We start from the raw sequence: 24528 nt of genomic DNA on the forward strand, positions 1-24528 counted from the left end.
TCTTAAAGCTTTTCTGTTGAAAGTGTTCTCTTCCAGGTTATTATTCTTTCCACTTTCCACTTTAATGATGTTGTTATTACTGGATTGTTGAATGTTGTGTATTGCGAGTGATATAGTTGATGTTTTATTTTTGATCATTACGAATGTCGAGATTCATTTCAGGAAAATGGGAAACGGATGTGGACATCCGTTTTGAATTTTTTTTGTTTTTATTTGTATGAAATGGATGTCGAGATCCGTTTCAGAAAAATGTGAAACGAATGTCGACATTCGTTTCACAAAAAAACAAAAAAAATAATGAAATAGATGTCGAGATCTGTTTCAAAAAAATGTGAAACAGATCTCAACATCCATTTCACAAAAAAAACAAGAACAAAAAATAATGAATGAATGTCGAGATCCGTTTCAGAAAAATGTGAACGAATCTCAACATCCGTTTCACAAAAAAAACAACAAAAATTCGTGAAATGGATATCGAGATCTGTTTCAAAAAAATATGAAACAGATCTCGACATCTATTTTACAAAAAAAAATAGTAAAATAGATATCGAGATCCGTTTCACATTATTTTTTCAACCATCAAAAAAGGTAAAATATTTATTAGGGTCAAAATTGTAATTTTTGAGAGTACAAAAGAAGTTTTAGGGGTATAGGGAGAAGCCGATGTACCTAAACCTCTATATTTCAGCTTCTTCTTCCTGCACCACCATAATTTCTTAGCGCGCTACCATAACCTTCCATAAAGGTAACTTTATGATTTCATGTTCTAAAATAAACTTTCTTCAATTTCTAGAATGTATTTTAGGAATTGGATTTTTAGAACAAGATTTTGAAATGCACAATACATTCAGGAAATTCTAGAACAATATCTCTAAAATAAGCTTTCCAAAACTATATAATATCTTTCAAAACAATATTTTATAATTTTTTTTAAATGGTTTGATACTTCAATTCTTTAACTATAATATTTTATTCTATCTCAGATATCTCCTTATTATTATTTTCTTAAAATTTGACTTTTGGGGAAATATAAACTATTTGGTGGAAGGTCTTACAAGTTTTAACACTTAGGAAAATTAAATTCAAAAATATGTTAAAATTTTAACACTTTTTAAAACTTTTTCTCAAAAATGATATTTCAAAAAATAAAATAAAAGGTTCATTAGTATAAGGACTGGGAATAACACTTTCCATTAATTTTTTATTTTCACAAGTTGAGCCTGAGATAAATATTTTTTATTTTTGCACCTCAGTTATTTTTTTTTCTTCCATGAAATTTATTAAAAGTTAAAAATGTCCTTAGAACACATTTAATGCATGCATTATAAGAGTTCTAATATATTTTTGATGAGTTTTACCAGTGTTACCACATATTTATGACCTGACATTTACTCTTTTCTTCAATAGTTTCATAAAATTTTATTTAATGACATATTATTTACAATTTAACTTAAAATATTTAATCTTAATTTTATTTTATTAGTATTTATTGTGAATGCTTTTTTCTAATTTATTGTTTTTAATGTATAAGCTTTTTTAATTATATAATTTGTAAATATATTACAGATTAAAAAAAGTCAAAATGTATTACTAAATTAAATATATATATATATATATATATATATATATATATATATATTATTTACATAATCTAAAATATATTTTTAATTTGTAAATATATTTTAAATTATATAATTAAAAGTAAATTTAGAACTTATAAACAATTGAAATTATGAATTTTGAGAGTGGGAGAGCGCATGCATGGTTTCAGTGTGACCATGATCCCATGTTTGAATAGAACCGATCGAAAACAGTCTCGATTTTCTCAAACAGTGACAATACTTCCTTAATTCTTTCTTGTCTCTGAGAAAAACCTGATTCAAATGGACAAAGTGAATCGCATCTGGTCCAGGCCGAGGAAAAGAAACACAACATTAATTTTAACTCTTTGTCCTTAAAACCCGAAACACGAGAATAATACCCACCTGTGAAGAGACAGAATGCGGGTCATATCGTCACTGTCATTGGACATGAGACGAGGTCGGAGAATTCAGACGAATTCGGACAAAAGCTAAAGGACATAAGAGAACACAGTAATGATAAAAAAAAAATGGTCATTGAGATTCTAAGAGTGATTGATAAAAAGATGTATCCAACTAGGTAAATTCAGAATTTATAATTAAATTTCTGGGTTCAATATTTTAAAAGTAATGTACACTTTTTTTTTTAATTTATAATATAATATAAAATATATTATTTTATTTTTTAAATTGTACAATTTGGAACTTACTTATTCTAATTATGGATAATGCAGTTTAAAAGATTATATTTAATCTTTCAAAATATATAATCCAAGATATTAAAACTTAATTTATTATTTTAAATTTTACAAAAAATTAAAATAGTTATTTTAAAAGGAATGAAGCTCACATGAAGCTCACTATCATACCAAATGTTTCTAATGTCCTAAATTATTTGGACTTAAAAAGTTTATCAATAAGTCCATCTAATCATTGTTTGGAAGCATAACAAGAAGATCAAAATTTAAATAATATACTTCCATTAAGTTCTAAAGCTTGTTACAGAATCAACTATCTTAAACCTAAATCTTGTTCTATCTCTAGTTGAGAATGATGTAAAAGAATTTAGGCTTTAGAAATCCAAACTATTGCTGAATAATCATTAATCTGATCAATAAAATTTTAGCTAAACCTAATGGGTTGTTTTTCCATGGAGTTTCAACCATTCACTGTATTTTTTTTTTTTCTAAATACTTATTAGTCCAGCATGTAATAAGAGTGAGAAATTCAGTAAAACATTGATTTTGGTTAATAGTGAATCATGTAACTCTACTACTGAGAAATTCAATAAAAAACTTACCCCACATCATATGTATGAAAAAAATTTACACCATGTTTAAGCCATAAACTTTTACAAATTTACATTACCATCTAATCATAACAATGAATAGGTAATCTAATAAAACAGAAAATTTTCATTGGAAATTTATGCGAAAAAATCCGCTACATCTAAAAGGAGAGACACATTTGTTACAGCAAGGTTATCAACTACTGTCTTAATCCCTTTGTAAACAAAGTACAGAGTGTAAGGATATTCTGATAAAATTAAGTAACTCCCTTTGGATTTTAGTGTTCATATTTTAGCAACTTGAGAGAAGCTTATGATTCTGTTATGTCTGCCTTTACACTTTTCATCATGATTATGTCGGATAACGCAACAACTGACTCTTGTTGTAGCAGTTAGGACAAGGTGACAGTGGTTGCATGTTTTGGCTCCTGAAAGAGTGGACAAAAACCAACTATCTTCCAAAATTCTGATACCAATGTAACCTCAGGATCTTACTTATCTCATTGAATCAATAAAAAACATGCAGAATCGTTCCAATTAGAAAGACTTTCTTCTGATATATGCATCTTCAATGTCTTCTTTCCCATGACAGTTTTGTTGAGGGGACATTTTCTTCGACAAAAAACTGTTGCACCTTTCACTGGTAGCCATGGTGTAATCACCCCTCTATGCTTCAGATGCATATTCAGGATTGCATGCAGATTCCTCTGCATATTTCTCTGCTAAGATCCTTTCTGTTTAAAGCCAACAAACAAAGTGACATGCTACATTTCCATCACTTTTCTTAAGGTTTATATATTCTGGTGATATTCATTATTTAATGTGTTCATCTTTTTATTCCATGACAAATGTGTTGGGTGGTTATAATTCAGTTAATTTATAGTTAACCAATGATTGTACTGGTTTGTTATTGTTAGAATATGTGTGCATGCATGGTTTTGGACACTTAATTAGAATACATAATAAAATATTCTTCTTCACCACTTCAGAAAAAGTGAGTATTTCAGCAAACAACAATGATATTTCAACACTTTTTTGAACTCAATAGAATGAGAAAAGCTAATAATATATTCCTTCACAAGCTTTTATATTACTTGTACATTGTTGAAAACTACAGAGTTATATGAGTTTACTACTTATTTAATGAATCTTACAGTATCTTTCAATACACTTTCACCAAAAGAGAATGTGCTACATGTTTTAGAGGAAATGTTATTTAGACTCTTCTTTACAAGATTATTTTGTAAGAAAAAAAAAAGAAGATAACCGGTTAGAATGCATTTTTCAAAAGATCATCTTGAAAAACAGTATAAGAAATAAGAATGATATAAAGAAAATGTATTAATAACATTAATGCATGGTTAAAGTTATTATTTTAATTAAACCTTGTGAACTACATGCATGGTATAACATATGATTTTATTATAATTTATACCGTAACTGAATTCTGGCTCATCATCCTAGAATTTATCCCACAGATATAACAACAAAAGTCCATGAAAAGCACAGAAGACAAAAAAACTTTGTATCAGCCTGAAAAGCTAAGGAATCTCCACAGTCCAAGGACCACAATTAGCTGTCTATTTTTAACTTAGAATCAAAATATTGTGCCATTTGTTTGTTTCCAAATATTGAGGTGCACACCCTTTATGTTGCAGTCTGTACAAATTAAAGCACCTGATACAGTGTGATACCGCATTTTTTCACCTTGCCTAGGTCAACCAATGCACTCTACACAATACTATATGCTTAATTATGTTGGTCATAAAATCAATATTTGAAGATAAATATTCAAATTATCTGGTGACTGTTTGTCCAATGAGGTATAGGTTTCAGTTTTTGAAAATTCTCATACTCTTGATCAACTTGATTGTACTACTAATTAACATTTTTACATATGATTTCCCTTCTTTTACCTTTGACATGAAATCGATTCAAAGATACGATAATCAAATATAATGATATTTTAACCCACTTTTAACTCACCATTTTTATCACCCTTAAATATTCACATCACATTACTTAAGCAAATCAAAATAAATAATTGAAAAATGATTAAAATGGTGGGTTAAAAATGAATAAAAAAAAATGAATTAAAATATCATTATCTTAGTGAAATAGAATAGTTCTGAGTGGAATATGCATTTTAAGGTGTGCCATAATAATATATGCATTAAATATGGTGAGTGAAGTTACAATACATTAGTTGAGTCACTTTTGTACCTATAAATACTCTTGCAATGTGTGAGGCTTAATCCAAATCAATGGATAAAATTTGAAGTGGGTTTACTTTTGTATTTTTCCTGCTCCACCAAATCTCCTTTGTTTATATGAGATTATTCTTGTGTCTGGGGACTAAAGTTTCTCTTTGGATAAGCCTTTGAAAGTTAAAAAGATTGATCATTAAAGTAAATAAAACGGGGTTTAATTTATTGACAAGATATCAGATATCAAGTAAGAAGAACAAAATAATAAACTTTATATACTAATGCGCAGAAGGGTAAAATATTATCATTTTGTATACTCCAGAGGTGAATTTTGAAGAGTGATATGTGGCACAGTATAGTTTCTTTCTTCTGATTCAATATAATTGTGAATTTAGCAGACACGTGTCTGTATGTCTCTGCAACTGATCCTTCTCTGTAGCATATATAAAATGTCAAAGTTGTTAAGGTCTAGTTGGAGGTTTTGAGAAGAGTGCAAGGTGCCTTGATGTTGAGCCCTTTTGATGGATTGTGGTGCCATTAGATTCATATCTTTTCCTGCACCTTATTTAATGGACATGATAATGTGGGATTTTAATAAAGAGACTTTACACTATCAGATGCGTGGAGGGAATGAAAAGTCAGGTGATGCTTCATTTGATATTTTCTGTTTGCTTCAAGCGTATGTTCTGTTTTCACTTCTCTTCTTTTATTGAGGTTATCATTTGTTTTTTCTACCAGTTAGATTTTGCAGTTCTCAGCATTGCACAAGACATGGTTGATATGATTTAACATAATCACGTGGTAAAGTAGGAAACTGGCTACCTTAGAGATGAGAAAGCAAAGAAATAATTCAAAGCCTTTGAAAAGAGAACCACGTTTCCACGTTTCAATAATAACATCACTAAGCAACCCAATATATGTCTAATTATTAGTTTAGAAATCAACGTTATTGGTACAACCCTTTATATAAATTGTGCAATAACATCTTTCATGTATATTATGTTGCAGGTGCGTCAAATGTCTTGGGGCAGAAGTCAGGTAGGTCGAATTATAATTGAATCATAACATTTGAGCTCATTTTTAAAAAGAAAGAGTTACGTTCTAAGTAACCGTTATAATTTTTAGTCGAGTGGTAAATATTCGATCAAACATATTATATTATGTCATAATGATAGCGATAGAGAGATATAGTTAAAGAAACATATGTTTTATATGTACTTGCGTATATGTTTTATAGCAGATCTAGTGAGTGTGGCATGAGTTAATGATAATCATGCAATCTTAAGTGGATAATTGAAACTGTTTGACTTAAACACGATCTTAAACTTTTGTTATATGTTAAGATTAGTTCCTTTTGTGCTATCACCTGGTATACTTTTTATACACATATTATTACATGTGATAGAATGAGATGAGATAATTTTGACCAATACCATTCTTAAGCATGATAAGATTAACTTTTTTCTGTTCTTGCGACCTCGTATGATTTGGTATGTCTCCTATGTAATAGACATAGTTGTAAGTGATAAACACAAAGAAGAAAGGAAGAAGTGACTCATCATTCATCAAATGACATATTCCATACTCCAGTTTGTTAGTACAGAACATTCTTGCTGCTTTCACAAAACAAGGACATGTACATCCACACTGTGAAAAGCTGTTATTTCAGATAACACGAGGAAAGCTTTATCTTTTGATCCAAAGGGAACACAAGTCAGAAAGCATATGATGTGTAGAAAGTGCAAGAACACAGAAAAACACTCATAAGAGAGAAAAAAAAAATAGAGGCAGCAAGTGCTGAACCCTCTTTTCTGTCTCTCTCATGTGTGTTTTGACTCTTCCTATGAAATAAAAAGTGCAAAAACAACACACGAAAAGAAATAGTAAGAGAACTAGATAAGCCATTTTCCTTCTCCTCTTGTTGTGTCCAAAGGGTCTTTTTCTTCTTTGTCTCTCATTATCATTGAGCAAAAGAAAGGGATGCAACTATGTGAAAGAACTGTAACTGCTCCAATAACTCCTTGCCATGGCGTGCTGCTCTACGTTCCACTCTGAGAAACAGTTCTTCACTAAGCTTGTCACCAATGTGAGCTTCAACAAGAACACCAGACACACTCCTGCAGGTGTTGGCAAGGGCCTTTCCTACTTCTCTAGCATCACCTGGCTGGTTCACCACAAGAGGGCTTCCTCCTTTGAACACCTCAAGCTTGTTTATGGCAAATGAACCATCAGATTCAACCACCTCCTTCACATCTTGCAGGCTTGGTGCATAAACTGGAATGTTGAAGCTGTCTCTTTTCTCACTGCTAATTAATCCCTGTGATTAACAATATGATTTAGTCCATGTTCCATACACACATGTCACATCTCAATATACATGAAAGAAAATATCATATTCTTTATTTGGTTGAAAAGGGTTTTGAAAACAGAACAAATAAGTGTTTGATACAAAGTACAGCATTTAATGTAAGTTTTTCATTTGATACTTTTTTACTTTAAACCCCTCACATACACTCTACAAGCAATGGTTAGTATTTACTGCTTTTCAAGGTACAGATACAAATCATTAGGTGAAAATAGATGAGAGGAATGGAAACATATCCTAGTTGTCTTGCTTTAAGCTACGATGATGATTTTGTGTGTTCTAAACATCGAAAACCTAATTTGTTGGCTAATATTATGATAGGTAGCAGCTAATTATTATTTGTGCCGACATGATGATGAATGCAAGGATGGGTAAGGGTAGCTTGATGGAGTTGGGGTGGCCATCAAACGGTTGAGATAAACTTGTTTGAATGATGAGAAGTGAAGTGAAAAATTGACAATAATAAGCTATTACATTATTATTGTGACGCCTACAACAATTGATTGTTTATGTTTTTTACTTTATCCCTTTTCATCTCCTCCAATGTGTCTTAAAGTTCTTTTTGGTCTGCCAATGACAGATATGTAAGACTATGTGGTTCTGATGTGCATTCTTCACTGTTTTGACACACAATGCACGCATAAAAATGTTGTTAATATGATATAATATGATATAATTACCTCTTGGACAAGATCATCCCAAGCATCCTGAAAGTGGGTCCCAAATAGGAGTCCTGCCCCACCTTGGTCTGTGGGGTCCACAGAAGTTCTGCCTAAGCAAACCAAGAACATGGACCCCCCTCTCTTCAATTCCACAGACCTTGAACTCAAGAACCCAGCCAAGTCTGAACGAAATTGTTTTCTGTAAGCTTTTGCTGTGATCTCACTAGCACCATGGATGAACACCCTCCCCTTGTTGTATGCACTTGACCTCTTCTCCATCACACATTCTGGTACCTATGTTCCATAAGTAAAAGGTTGTTTAGTCATTCATTCATGTTGGATCAATCATGTTCAAATACCATCTGACACTGTGTTTGGAAATGCATGGAGTTGAATAAAAAAGTGTGAGCTTAATTCATTAATATTCATTCCATGCATCGAAAAATAGTCCAAATACGTCATTATGTTCCTGAAATATGATAATAAGTCCTTAAAGAGCATGCTTCTGTTGCACCAACTTTGGACCATAAGTTAGGACTTGGCCTTCCAATTAATGCATTACAAATATAACGGTTTTGTTACGTTGTCCTCGGGAACTGGCAAATATTTTTGTTTTGTTTTTATTTTTGTCGCAGAAATTACTGCATAGACTACTATTAATGGGTTAGTGGTAAAAGTTTTCAAGAGTTTTATGATACCTTTAAGTTTGAATTCTATAATCAAAAGCTTAGCAAAAAGAAAGAAAGAAAAGCAGGAGCATGATCTGAAAAATAATACTATTAATTTGTGTGATTTAACTGGTTCAGGTGGAATAACGAGTTCAGCAAACAAAATGATTAGTTTAATGAAAGATATTAGGATTAGAAATGAAATCATTTATATGCTACCTTTTTCTTTAAAACAAACATAACAAAAACAAAACAGGAGTCTGACATGATTACTTTTCCCTGCAATGAACTTTCAAATGAAAATATCAAGAGAAGAAAGAAACAAAAAATAGAGAGAGAAGGAAAAGTGATACACTAACACTACACTACCAATTAACAAAAAGTTTTAATCCCTCAATTCTTTCATATAATTACCTGAGATAACCAATGCAAGGAAAAGGCTGAGTGGAAAACATCAATGAACCTTGCCGGAAAAAGTCTCCGGTAGAAGGAGCCAGGGACGCCGGCGGCGAAGTAGGCACGGTGGTTGGTGGCGGCAAGGCACTCCTCCATGCTAACTCCATAGTTGGCTAAGGGAGGAAGGAGCTGGAAGAGGGTGTTGAAGTCATTCCCAGGAAGGTCTGAGAAGAAAGCAGAAAACTCAGGAGGTTCTGATCCTAAAGCCTCATAGCGTTTGATGATGTGCTTTATGATCACATCCACCACATTGATGGTGTTGCTGCCACATGAACACCCCAAATCCACCACCACAAAAGGGATATTAGGGTCTTGAAGTTGAACTCCATCTAGGGCTTCTTTCAGAAGGTGATGCATGGACTTGGCATGGATGGCCTGCATAGAAACCACACACACACACCAAATGTTAAACAACAACTTCTAATGATTTTATATCAAACTCTACATACAAAAATAGAATAAAAGTTAACAACATATTTAAAAAGTTTCATCTTTTATGATACTTTAATGGTGATTATAACTATTCACGTATAATTCTATAGTCAATATTTAATACTTCTGTTAAACAGTACTCAGTTTGGAACATTTCTTAAAATGGAAGAAAATGGAGAGAAGAGAGAGAGTACCTGAGCTTGGGAATTGTTGGCATAGCTTCCTTCACCTTTGCCTCCTTTCATGCTAAGCAATCTCTCAAGCTCCATGTTGGAAACAACAACATTGTCTGGCATGCCGGCAAGTGAAGAAAAGATGAAGAAAAAGAAGGAAGAGAGTGAAGGATATATAGTGTGAGAGTGTGTAAATGGTGGTGAGCGATTGTGTCTGTGTGATAGGTAAAATGAGAAACAAAAGAGTTAATATATATAAAGGAAGAGGAGACTGTTATCAATTATATTGTTATATGTCTGCTAATTCTCTATATTCTATCATCTATAGCCTCCTTTTTACTGCTACATAGATTACAACAAACAAGAAGTTATAAGTACTAGAAGATGCAACAATTATTATGCACTATACTTCACAGGGAAAAAATAGGAAAAAAGTTTTTTTTTTAGATTTTGACGACTATTTAACAATTATTATAAAGAAAAAATAATCTTAACAAAAATTAATTTTTATATTTATAAAAAAATAGATAATAAATAATAATAAGGATAGTGTCTGATAGTAAAAAAAAAAAGTGTAATGTAAAAATATCGGTGTCCAAAACAATAATAATAATTTACAATATTAATAAAAAATTCCTTTTTTATTTTTATCACTGTAATTCTTTAAGTGGTTGTTTATTTATTCTCAACCAATTTGTAAATTAAAATAATTATTTTATTATTATATTCCTTATGTAATTATTTATTTAATTTGAATCATTTTTTAAAACTGAAATAATTAGTTATAATAGAAAAATATATATACACAGCATATGCTTTCACTACTATAGTAATAATAAAAAAAATAAAACACAGAAAACGTTGAAAGCATAAGTATGGGCCTCATGTGCAAAATAAGGAAGGCCCAAGATTGGCGCCGGATTTTGATTTTATGCTCACCCAGCAATTTACTGCAAATGAATAGATTAATAAATGACTAATTCATGGTTAAATTTTGTTTTTAGTTATGTGAAACGAGTGGTTTTTCTATTCTTTAGTATATAAATTAATTTTTTTTGTCGCGTTATATTTGTTAATTGTTTGTTTAATTGCTTTATGAAGGTTTTAAACCACATCTAGTGTTTATGTTCTCGTGTTAATATATGTATAACACTTTTAAAATTTTGAATGTCATTTATCTATGTTATAATGAATGATAAGAATAAATGCATAATTTATAAATTCTAAAATATTTTACAGATTGTAAATTGAAATTCGGTTGAAAAAGGTAATTTTAAGAGGATAACAAAATAATTTTATACAAAAACTAAAATTAAAGTTAGCATGTTTTATATAATAAATAAAATATTTTTTCTAGATATATTTTTTTTCAAATATTAAAGAAAAAGTACTTTAAAAATCTAAGTAAACCATTGGTAAAAGTAATGAAATTTTATAAAATTAAAAAAGTAAAAGAATATTAAATTTTTATAAATTATCTAATGAACTAAAGGTTTATATGATTGAAGAGTTAAAATTGAGAATTATATATTTTCACATTACTAAAACTAAAAATCAGATAATTTTTAAAGTGTAATTTATTAAATGTGTACTCAAGAAATGATTTGGTCAAATGAAATTGAATTTGATATTTCTTAAAATACAATATGTCATTGATTTAAATAAAAAAATAATGTTATAACAAAGATTGTGATGAAAGAAAAAATTTCTTAGAAAAATCAACTTGGTGAATGTTAAATTGAACAACTAGGAGAAAGAATAAAAAAACTATATATTAAAAGAGAGTTCTTATAATAAAATAAACCATGAATAAAAAAATAGTAAAAGTAAATTTTATAGGTATATATAAAACTTCAAATATTTGAATAATATATATATATATATATATATATATATATATATATATATATATATATATATATATATTGAAAGAGTTAAAGGAGGGAACAATGATGTGATTGGATGAAACAAAAATAGGGATAGTGACCTAGAGTGGAGTTCAATTCAAAAATTCGACATCTTTATTACACCTATCTTTGTAGACTTCAGATGAATTAACAACTCAACTATATAATTCTTTCTCCAATTAAATGATTTTTTACCTTCTCACCATTTAATAATTCAATGTCTATTGTTTGACAATGTTTTTGTAGAAAAGTAAATTCAAAATTTTCTAAAAGTATATATTTTGTTTGAGTTGAGATTTAATTTTTCTGTGATGGAATATAAATTTAGGGTTAAAGAAATTTTTAGTTTTCAATCAGAGGACACTTGATGTGTATCCTTTTTAATTGAGAAAAATTAAGAGTGTCTATTTTTTTTTTTTAATTTTACTATTCAATGCATATTTCATTATACATATATACATATTAGAATATTTACAAATAATTACTATTTATAATTAAAAATACTATAATGTTTGATTTGTATAATTTGATTTAGTAAAAGGGATAAATCAATTTATGACTTGTTTAAATTATTCGTAACTGGTTAATACAAGAGATAAAATATTTTCTAATTCACATCCTTCATCTTCCTCAAATTAATGTAGTTGGTGAAAGAATATTAATTTGCTAACAAGAATTTGATGGCCTGTGTGAGAAATAATTTTGGCAAGAATATTTGGAATCTGAAACTAAATTTTTTAAATAAAACTTTTATATTCTAAAATGGAAGAGTTACTCAAATTTTATACATGTAGAAATAACCTTTAAATGCATAATTAATAATGTTATAATTTTCTAATAAGAAATGTTCTTACAATAATGTAAGAATAAAAAAATATAATTATAATAATTTCAAATTGTTATAGTTGCATATTAAAATTCCTCACTTACCTACATAAGTTGAAGTAAAATAGAAATGCTAAAAACACACAAGTTGTATTAAAATACAAAGTAAACACATCATATTTTATATTTTAGTTTGTGTGGTGTACTGAAGCAGTAAAGTAAAAGAATTTTGAAAAGGTCTTAAATTTATCCAAAGGTAATAATGAGTAGGTCCAAAATAAATGATCTTGTTTTTGTGTATATAATAAGTAGTGTGCTGGGTCCAAATGGTCTAAATCAACATATATTAAGAAATTATTATCATTATGAATAACATTAGCATTGGCTTGCTTTTCATCTTCCTGAAAACCCAATTTTTAATTTAATTTTTCAATAATTTTTTTTTCAAATCACTTGATTTTTTAAATCTTAAAATAATTTTTTTTATTAAAATAAACTAATCTACCTTTATAATTTATATTGTATATCATAAGATTAACTAGATTAAGTGTGATGAGAACATGAAAAACTGTCTAAGAGTACCGGTGACTTTTAAAAGATGATGCTTGAACATTTTAATATTAAATAATTGAAACTATAAATATATTTTTTTATTAAGTAAAGTTCATTTTATAAAATCCACAATTTCTCTTGATTTTCTTCTAAATTTTTCATATGCATTTCTTCTAGACTTCTAACTCTATTCTTCATTATTTTGAATATAAAAAACCATATAATTGTTCTTAGTGAAAAATTTTAAATATCTATCTAATTATATTGAAGGACATAGTAAGTTTACTTATTATCTTTTTTAAGGTTGTTTTAGCTTTTTGAGTTGCATGTGAGGAGTTACTCAGTGCATGCGACTCAATTATGCTCAAAGTGAGTCATCGTTGATTTATGATTGTGATGATGTGTTTAGATTCTAATTTGGAGTTTTAATGTTATAATTAGGTCATCCCGTAAGAAATAAAACTCCTTGGAGCAATTGTGAGTTAAAGAATTGTTTAACCAAGATAAGGGAAGTTAATCTTAATCTTTGCACAATTGATTCATTTATTTAAATTGATTGTTTGGTACTCTGGCATTTGATTGTTGAATTAGTTTGTGTCAAATTTGTTATTAGATTGATTTGTATAACTTGACCGATTTGTGATTTGTAAATGAATTGTTGAACTAGTGATTGAGTTGTGAAATTTTGGTTAAATTTGTGTAAGGGTGTCTTTAGGCTCTAATGAGTCATTTTGATCAAATTGGTACAGCTTATGTTTATATAGAGAAGGAAAACTCTCATTAGAATTAAAGTTATCATCTAACACGCAATATATAAACTCGTTGAACGAGCTTTAAATATAATATTATAAAAAACATCAAGACTTTTTACTCATACATGTTTATATGTTTATATATATATATATATATATATATATATATATATATATATATATATATATATTGACTAGATTTAGTTAATATAAAAATATGTGTACCTAGAGCTATAATTAGAGTTGTTTAATTAACTAGATACATTGATTCACATTTCACACATTAAAAAGTAATTATATATATATATATATATATATATTTTTTGTTGGGGGAAATATACCACATCTTTTCGAAAATCAAAAACTATATATGTTGTACTTTGTTTGTATCATATGGCATTGAATCGCCTATAATATAAATCTGAGCACGTTGTATTAATTATATAATCCGCAAAAATAAGTACAAATCACAGTAAGTGTTTTACATGGATTTTTACATAATACACAACTATATGTTACGCATAGCCTTTTTTCCCCTATATAAAAGAAGCTTAATGATTAATTAATTAAAATTAAAAATCTTATGATAGAGAACTTTATTTTAACGTAGTAGATATTATTGAGTTATGCTATATAAAGGAATCACTGGGTGTAAGTGTTCATTCTTTCGAAAGTTCTCTTATTTCCCCATTCTATTTGAGTTTTTTTTTTTCAAAGAAATAACAAATTGGATTTTCTTTAATATTATATGGCGTCAATACTACTCAAATCTTAATTAAGATTTAATTTCTCTGGGTTCTGTTGTAGAATTTAAAGCTTTTTTATTTCCTCCTATTATTGGGCATATATATTAATCTTGGGAGATAATAAAACTTTCAAATATTATGTAGATAAAGTGATTAATCGTCTTCATAACATAATAATCTTGTTATGTAATACATGCATGGAGTAAAGTAAAACTCAATTGAAGTAATTGAATTTCATAATTATGTTAATTAGGATTCAATTAGTTGATTGTATATATCTTTTTTCTTTAATTGTAAGAGATCGATGGCATAAAGTTAAACACATTTGATATGATTGAGTTTCTAAATATGTTAATTATGGTTTCAATTAGTTGATTGTATATATGAAAAATGAAAATATTTTATTACGAAAAGTAACACCCACGCTCACCTTAATATTGTCTCAAAAAGAATTAATTAATTACTAACTATCCACTAATAAATACTTTTGCTTTATATAAAAACTTATAGTAATTAATATTCTATAAATAAGGAAAAATAACTATATAACTTATGTGAGTTAATTTGCAATGAAAGTTATGTCTATTTTTAAATGGAAACGTAAATATTACGAGACTTTTTCTTGACTATGTTTCAGCTTAAATAATAATAATAATAATAATAATAATAATAATAATAATAATAATAAGGTTAAAATACTTGGTCCCAATTTTCGTCAACTTTTTTTAAATAGGTCTCAATTTTCGCGGAATGTTCAAATAGGTCCTAATTTTGGTCAATTTGATTCAATTAGGTCCTAATTGGATAACGCCGTTTAAATTGATAACATTTCACTATAGTTGATTTTTCCTTGCTACGTGTCGAAATACTAATCCTATGCGTCCGTGTTTCTTTACAATGAGGTGGTTAATTAGTGAGTTAAACACATTAAGTTTTTAATTAAATGCAAATAATGAAAATTAAAAAATAAAGTGTTAGGATTTATAAAACCAATTAAATTTGAGTAAAAAAAAACTAGTTACTACAAACAAAATATAAGACCACAGTTATGGACCCAACGTCTACGCTACTTTACAACTGAGGAAAAGGTAAATACATATTCATTAGCAATAATGACTCTAAGTTCACTTTAGTGCTCACAAAAAATACATACATTTTTGTGAAAGAAATATGAGTAAATTAAAGACGTGGATTATAACTAAAATTTGACCACAACTAGGGATAAAATTAAATCAAATGGTCCATCAACTCTTATTTCCATAGGCTCTGAGTGACTAATACGTTTGTGTCTAACTTAATGTATTAGCAGAGTGGGTAGTGAGATTGTGTCACCAAAGAAGAAAGGATTGGAGAGAGGGAAGAGGGTTTAGACTGACTTGTGCTCACTTGACGTTGCTAACGCTAATTTAATAAAGGGACCACATTGTCTCTATTTAAAAAATATAAAAATTCAATTGAATTTTATATATATAAAAGGGAAAAAATGAATCATAGACCTAAATATAAGATTAAATTACTATTTAAGTCTTAAGATTACAACAAAAACTAAAATAAATGTACGAAAAAGGTGACTAGTTTCCCGAACTATATAAATTTGAGTCATGGAATGTTTTTACTAGTAGATGGCGTTTACAACCATCAAATTGTGTACCCTAAAAAGAGTTTAGTACATAAATATCTATAAACTTCACCTTGAACAACAACCTCTTTCTTTTGGAATTACTATGACAATCAACATTATAATTGGTTCAAACAAGGCATGAGTTGGGTTTTAGAAAGTGGTTCGTGAAGACATCGATTGGATTTTCCTTGTTGTACATTTTCTTCACTTCAATCCTCTCCTCAATACAAATAGACTGATATCTAACATTGAAATCTTTGTTCTACCATGTTGCACATAATCTTGGGTCAAACAAATTACACTCAAACTATTGCAGAAAAGGGTCATCTCTCCATGAGCATGTCCCGTATCACCTATCAGGCCCTTCAAGCATATATCCTCTTTAGTTGCCTCATCTAATGTAATATACTAACTAATGAATGACCAATTGTAAAAGTGTAGCTCGTTATGGACTTTCTATCATCCAAGTCCATAACACATTCAGAGTTTGAGAACTCTTTCGAGATACATTATGAATCACCTTCAAAGATATTTCTATCAACACTTAAGATATTTTAGGATTCCCTTAATTGCCTATCAACACTCCTTTCGAACGTTACTCATGAACGTTACTCACGTATCTACTCACTAATAAGTGTCATAATACTCATTTTCATGCTTGCTATAATATTTTATTTGTCTTTATGTCATGCATTTTGTGTTATTGTTATGAAAAGATTTAGAATTTTAATCTTTTCTTTTAAGATAGATATAATTCCCTTTTTTGTTGGATTATTTTATAGAAAAGTGGAAGATTAAAAAAGAATGAAGAATTGTTTTCCATGACCTACTCACCCAACCACTAATATACTCGCCCAACAAGAAGATTAGTCACTCGGCCAACGATTGCCTAACAACTAGAAGCAATTGGTCCTAACACTTAAGCATATGCTCTCTCATCAAGAAGCTTCTTTTTGGTAGTAGTTAAAAAGTCAAGAGTTGGATGAAACGAAGTAGTTTTTGGTGAAGCAATGAACCAAAGACAAGAGAAATAATGTACAGATGCATCTAAGGCTTAATACTTCATTCCTTTCCTTGTTCCCTTTTTTAGCCCCAAATGTGTAGGAGTTGCTAACTACACCATTCATTGGGTTCAAATGTAATGTATCTAAACTCTATATAGATTTTTCATATGCAATATAATCTCTTTCATTCTCTTGTGTTCCATCTTTAATCTTCATGTGCATGATTGAGTATCTATTTTATTTTGTGGTATTTAATCATTGAAGAATGTTTTGAAACCTAGACATGAATAGAGCAACCAAGAGGTTTGGTTCTTCACATAGACTTTAATCTTTTGGTCATTCTAAACACATTTTCTTTATGCAAATATTGTGCTAAAATACCTAAGGGATTATCATTTTACATAAATGTTTAGAACTTGTCTCTAAGGAATTAGGAATTGTGTACTTATGATGTGAATACTTGAGTATGTGAAGATATGTTGTGTACATTTTTCCATGAAGAGTTCATGAAAGTGGCGGAACTTTGACAAAAATTTTAGGGGGGCCAAATTTTTTTTATATATATAAATTATTTTTTATAATTAAAAAAAGTTTTCATTTTCTGATATTATTTTCTCTATTCAAAATAAGCACACATGATAATATAATCCGAAACATATGACAATAATATATATATATATATATATATATATATATATATATATAGATATACATACATATATATATATATATATAAGTGTAACATAAAGTTTATCATCAACAATCAACAATAATATATTAAAAAAAAGCAAAAGTTTTCTTTTGTTAGATTGCTCCTCTACGCTCTTTCAATACCTTAAAATCTTCAATAATTTAATCAAAACTAAAACTTGGTACAATATTCCATTCAATACAGATTATCATAGTGCTTGCTAAAAATCTAGCCTTTGTCTTATGTAGGAAAAGATAAAATTATGAATATCGCATATTAAATCTCAAAACCAAAACTCAATATTTTAAGAAAATTAACAACTTCTAAATAATTAACTTCATTTACCTTAAAATATATTCTTAATATTGTTCCTCCCTTACCAAATTTTGAAGTCTAAAATAACTCTATTTAAATAAAAAGAGTTTGATAAACAATTAGAGCTTGATTTTATAATCTCTAACAAATAGAGATATGCCTAGAGCATAAAAAAGTCACATACAAGAGTAAAAAAATATTGTTTTTAAAAAAAGGGGTAAAAAATAAACTTACTCAAGAAAAAAAATTATCTAGTCAAAATGTTTCTTAACTCTTCAATCTTTTCGTGGTGCAATTTACTTTTGAAAATAATAAGAGATTGATGATGAAAATTGAGATAGAAAGACAAGGAGAGTAAGAGATAGATGTACAAAAAAGAGAGACATGAAATAAAAAAGTAAAAAAAAAAAATACAACAAAAAGGCAAAACTTAATTTTAAAATTTTAAATTTTTTTTTAAATATAAATAATATAATAACATAAAAATATTTTTTCAAAATATATATAAAAAAAAATTTAAAGAAAAAGCTGGGGAGCCGTGGCTCCCCTGTCATAACATAGGTCCGCCTATCCAACCCCAGTGAACCTTTGCTTTACCCGTTTTATATCCCTTAATTTAGTAGCTTTCTATACTTGCAATTTCATATCATTGCATAAATTAAGCTCCTTACTGTACTAATATAGGAGTACAAGACATGTATTAGAATTGAGCACAAAAGGATATACCATTTTGTCCTCTGATGCAGTAGCCAGAAGCTGCATTATGAAGGCAGAGTTAAACTAAAGTTCACAGCGTATAGATATTTAATCAAAATGTTGAATATACATACATTAGGAACTGATTGATTGTAGGATACTGATGTAACAGCTTCGTCATGTGCATGAATGGTGAAAGCAGCACTGTGCTCAGATGTGGAATCTGACTTCGCAGTCCGAACATCAAACAAGTTAACAGTACCATCTTCAAGACTCACCTAACATGGCAATTAAATTGCAATAAAAAATGAAATACTAATTTGGCAGAATAATAAACTAACAAACTTAAAACAAAGTCGCACATAGTTAAAAGCTTAAAGAATGATTGTAATTCATTTTACCGTTTGTTAAAACAGTGAAATTTAAGTTTAACTTTCAAAGTTTAAATATATTCATTTTCATATGAATATACAAACACAAAGTACTGTATAAGTAATCAATGCCAGGGTAGAATATAGAAAAGCAGAGTACCCAATGAGCATTATCACAACAACAGTACGATCAAAGGAACCAGTAAGAAGGACCCGTGGAGCATGGTGATTCCAAGCAACAGAGCTTGAACCTGTAAGAGCATAGATGGACATGAGATAAATGAAAGATATGAGAAGTAATTGATTCAAATATTTACAACAGTTGATAATGGGAAAAAATTAAATACAGCAATTGTTACATCTTGGTTCATAATTGTTTAATATAGATCGCATGTATGTATCTTTTTCCTTTTTTAGAGCCTTGGTAAGTGCACAAACAATGAGAGAATCGGTTGGACAAATGGTCATGTCTTCAAGTTCTTCAGAATCATAACCCTGACAAACAATGTCATAGAATCAAAAGGGAAAAGAAGGGCAACAAAAGAATACAAGTGTTGGAACTAACATTTTTGAGATATGGATCCATGTCGTTGCTTTGATAATATATAGATCACTTGTCCCTGATACAAAGACTAGAAAGGTAACTGCATATTAATATGGCATTGTGTTTCTATATTTCTATAAATAAGTCGACTCTAAACAGATCGGAGGCACGTCAATTTTGAATATGATATTGTAATTCTTCCTCGATTCAATCAATTCAATACATTTCACGGATTCTATTCATTCTTCGAGAGGATCAACTACTAAGGGCACTGATTTTAATACTCCTTTTGGTACCCATGAAATTGTGGAAATCATTGTTCTCTACTACTTCTTTGCTGTCCCAAAAAATTGAGTTATTCAAGTGGGCTACTTTAATTAAAAGAAAGGAGTCTTCAAAAATATTAAACCCCAGATTCAACGCATAGGAACATCACAATTCTAAAAGCACTAAGATTTTCAATTTTGATAAATGTTCTGCATCTCAAACTAGGCTTTGCATACACACAAAAATAAAACATACTTTTGATTATCATGCCACAGTATTTTACAAACAAACTAGTCCGGTTAGAGGGCACATTTCAAAAGAATATGATCACAGATTGCATAAAAAAACATAAATTCATATACTCGAGTTTCAAATTGAAATAACCACATTAGTAACGTAAATTTTCATTCCCATGCATGTGTTTGATACCATGGTTAAAGAAGCAGTGCAATGAAAATCAGCAACAGAATTGTAGCAAAATGAACCCTAACAGCATTTAAGAAGTGAAGGGGTAACCAACCATAGGAGAGTGTTGAGCAATAGCAGGAGTGTTGAACAAGCACTCCGGCCAGCGAACGAGTGAAACGAAAGTTAGGTTAGTTTAACATCCCAATCAAGTAGAATAAATTTAATAAATAAAATGTCACAGATTAATCATTTAACATAGAGCACCAACAGAAAATATACTTAAAGGAATACCCAGAGGCACGAAATGCCTCGGAATGGAGAGAAACAAATGGCAAAAAGATCGTTTACAGAACAAGAAACTACCTAGGCATCAGTGTCTCAAAAGTTGCTAAAAAGAGAGCCATAACTAATATCCCTAAACTAGAAAACAACATCACCACCATCTGAACACGATATCCAAGAATTCATTCCTACATCTGTTCACACGATCATCGCAAAAAGGAAAAGACAAACAAACATCAAACAAAAAGAGTAAGTTAGAGAAAAAGATTTTTAATCATATTATTGAGCAAGTAAATGTTAAATCTAGTTATAAACATACAAGTAGTAAGCACTCAAACCATGTGATAGCAAACAAATGCAAGAACTTCTGACTCAAATATCCGGATTATACTCTTGATATAGAATTCTAACGGAAGTATGTGTCTGTGCTGTTTCCAAACTTTGCAGAGAGTCTAGACATAAGGGTTATGTTAAATCATTCCGGGGGTCCCCATTTTTGTAACGAAATCTCAAGTAGGTCCTCCCATCTTCATTTGACTCAATTGAGTCCCTATTTTTGAAAATTCATTGCAATTAGTTTCTTTCCGTTAGTTGTACAGGTGTTAATTATGTGCCACGTGTCAGCACGTGCTTTTCTTGATTTTTTTTAATTTTTTAATAATTTTTTTATAAAATAAAATAAAATTTAAACGTGTCAATCTGACATTGTGCCACGTGGCAGAGACAATGTGATGTGGCAGTGGCAGTGTCACATGTCACTGTTGGATGTGAAAAGTCTCAATGTAGTCTCTGTATTTGTTATTTTGTCTCAATTTGGTCCCAAATTTTTTAAAATTGTATCAATTTCATCCCTATATCAAATTTAATTTTTATATAAATTTTACAATGGTATTTTTATTATAATTGATATTTTTAACAAAATTAATTTTATTTAAATGTAAACTTTGCATTGAACTTTATTTAAATATTTTTTTCAAATATTTATATATCAATAATTTATAGGCAAATGTTAGAGTTGATTTAAAAATAAAAACTTTATAAATTCAAATATAAAATTTTAAATATAAATTCAAACATTTATCTATATTTTAAAATTTTAAAACAAAATATAAAATAAACTTAATATTATTAAAATGTTTAATAAAAATATCATTATAAAATTTATATGAAAGTTAAATTTGATCTCAATTTGGAAATGATGAAATTGAAAATTAAAAAAAAATGGACTGAAATATAATTAAAATAACAAATATATGGACCAAATTGAGATTCAAACAATGACTTGACATGTGTCACCTTACTGACTTGACACGTGGCATAATATTAATGTGACACGTGGCATGAATAATTTAAAAAAAATTAAAAAAAAATTAAAAAAAAATTAAAAAATTAAAAAAAAAATAAAAAATTCAAAAAAATGAGAAGCTGACACGTGACATATCCTTAATACCGTTAACTCTATACTAACAGAATGGGCCTAATTGTTACACATTTTCAAAAATATGGACCTAATTGAGACTAAAAAAAATCTTAGGACCTATTTGAGATTTTTCAACAAAAACATGAACGAAGGAAGTATTTTAACCTTATTATTATTAATTTTAAGTTGTTGCATATGTTAATATATATATATATATATATATATATATATATATATATATATATATATATTTATTTATTTATTTATTTCATGCTCAATTAAATTATAAGTTTATAATAAATTTAAATATATTTTTTCAATAATTTTTTTTAATTTATTGAGTATTTAAAATTTTAACTTTTTATTGACTCATTAGTATTTAATATTTATGTTAAGAAAATGATATGATTATTATTTTGTCATTCCATCTTACATCATATATTATTTTTATAATTTTATAATGATCACTTAATATATTTTAAATTTTAGCTGCTATAAATTTTCTTTTTTCAATTAATCATCAATAAATTCCTTAATTTTTTCGACAATTTTTTCATCCAAAGAATTTCGACCATTTGTTTGTCTCCCTCCATCTCCTAGAGTTCCTTAACAACACATTCTCTGGTGACATTTCAGTAAATTTTTCATTCAAATCTCAACTTCAACTCATTAACATCTTCTACAATAAATTTAGTGGAAGAATACTTGACTTAATAAGAATGATGCAAAAACTTATAGTGTATTTGGTTAGTAGGGGTGAGCAGAAATAGTTAAACCGACCGAACCCATGAAATCCGAGAAACTAATTACGGATTCGGTTTATTAAAAATTGATTCGGTTGAACTGGATAACATTATACGGATAAATATGGATATAAACGGTCGGGTTCGGATATCTAATTAAATATTTGTGGATACCCGACCCAAATATTAACTACAAAAGCAATTTTTTATAAACCCTAATTTACTGCTGTCTAACACTTAAAATTGTACTAAAAAATTAGCACACTTGTTCTTCACAATCCTTACACCAGAACGCACGGAACCATCTCCACCATTATTTACCTTTTCCACCGCAACGCACGGAACCCTAATCTCCATCCTACATCGTCACTTTTTGTTTCACAAAGATCCCATTGAGCATCACGCAGAGAGTCACACCTACTGCAGCAGCCCTACGTGCCGTCGAGGTCTCTAATTTGCTTCGTATTGCTCTGATCTCCTCTGTTCTGCTCCGATCTACTTTGCTCTGCTCTGTTCTGTTTCGATTTGTGTTGTAGGTTGTTAGGTTTATAAATGAGGGAGTTTCAGTAGAGAGAACAACACCAATGAAATCTGAGTCTAACCACATAAGATACTGACACTACTCTCAATCTAAAATCTTAAGGCAATGGGTTTATGGATTTTGATCCTTATATAGTGCTCTACTTTCTCAATTTTGGTCAATGTGGGACTTAGACTTAGATTCCTAAAATAGGTGGTGTTGCGGTGACATGGTGATATAGTTATGGAGAGAAGCCAGGACGGTGGTGAAGTTGAAGAAACCATGGCCGAAAATCACCTTTCTCTCTGTTGGTCACATATTTTATCCTTCTTTCGGGTAAACCGTTACCCATCCGCATTTGACCGATCCGGATTAATCCGAACCCGTGAAACCCAAAAAATAAAATGGTCGGATATGAATTCTAAATAATAAATTTGGATTGGGTCGAATTGATCTTATTGGACCCGAATTCAGCCAATCCGACCATTACTCACCCCTATTGGTTAGACTCCAACCGCCTTCATGGAACTCTACCTTGAACTATTTGTGAATTGTTTCTTTCTAGAACACCTTATCATAGAAGATACCGCTCTCAAAGCTCTTCCTATCATCTTGGGAACCGTGTTGAGTTAAAGAGATCAAGTTTCAAGTGCTTTCGTTTCATTTGTGAAACAAGTTTTCTGGTTCAATCCTTTCTGGTTCACAAGGTCTTTTGCATCGTAAAATGGGGAATGCGAAGTGTTTTTGAGGTTTTGGATGTTGAAAAAAATTGTATTGTCATGTGCGTGTTTTTTTATCAGTACAATCATTGCGGACGAGGTTAGAAATTCATTGATGTTGAGTTGTAAAAAAATGAGACATTGCGGTTTTGAAAGTGGTGATAAAATTGTCACACAACTAACCGTTCAATTATAACTAACTGTTTAATTATAAAATAACACATGGGGATAATTAAACAAGGTGACAATGCATAAGTAACAATAAAATCATTCCACCTAAATAGATAAGTTATATAAACTCGTATACTTACAAT

At 29.2% G+C, this 24528-nt stretch overlaps 1 protein-coding gene across 1 annotated transcript; it reads right to left on the reverse strand.

Annotated features, from left to right (window-relative positions):
* Nucleotides 1-6716: 6716 nt before the first annotated feature.
* Nucleotides 6717-10049, reverse strand: LOC114187551 (indole-3-acetate O-methyltransferase 1-like). Its single transcript, XM_028075824.1, has 4 exons — nt 9853-10049; nt 9185-9601; nt 8121-8396; nt 6717-7392 (listed from the first exon to the last, which is right to left on the reverse strand). Exons 1-4 carry the CDS (start codon nt 9952-9954, stop codon nt 7036-7038), a joined length of 1152 nt encoding a protein of 383 aa, XP_027931625.1. The 5' UTR covers nt 9955-10049; the 3' UTR covers nt 6717-7035.
* Between the last annotated feature and the right edge of the window lie 14479 nt (nt 10050-24528).

Source organism: Vigna unguiculata, chromosome 6, assembly GCF_004118075.2.
Source record: "Vigna unguiculata cultivar IT97K-499-35 chromosome 6, ASM411807v1, whole genome shotgun sequence".
NCBI lineage: Eukaryota > Viridiplantae > Streptophyta > Magnoliopsida > Fabales > Fabaceae > Vigna > Vigna unguiculata.

Bases quoted from the DNA above. Each gene is read 5' to 3' on its own strand.
- LOC114187551 (XM_028075824.1), bottom strand. From the start codon at position 9,954: ATGCCAGACAATGTTGTTGTTTCCAACATGGAGCTTGAGAGATTGCTT. The intron at 9,602-9,852 runs GTACTCTCTCTC...GTTTCTATGCAG, and splicing joins CCAACAATTCCCAAGCTCAG to GCCATCCATGCCAAGTCCAT. The intron at 8,397-9,184 runs GTAATTATATGA...TATGGAACATAG, and splicing joins CCTTGCATTGGTTATCTCAG to GTACCAGAATGTGTGATGGA.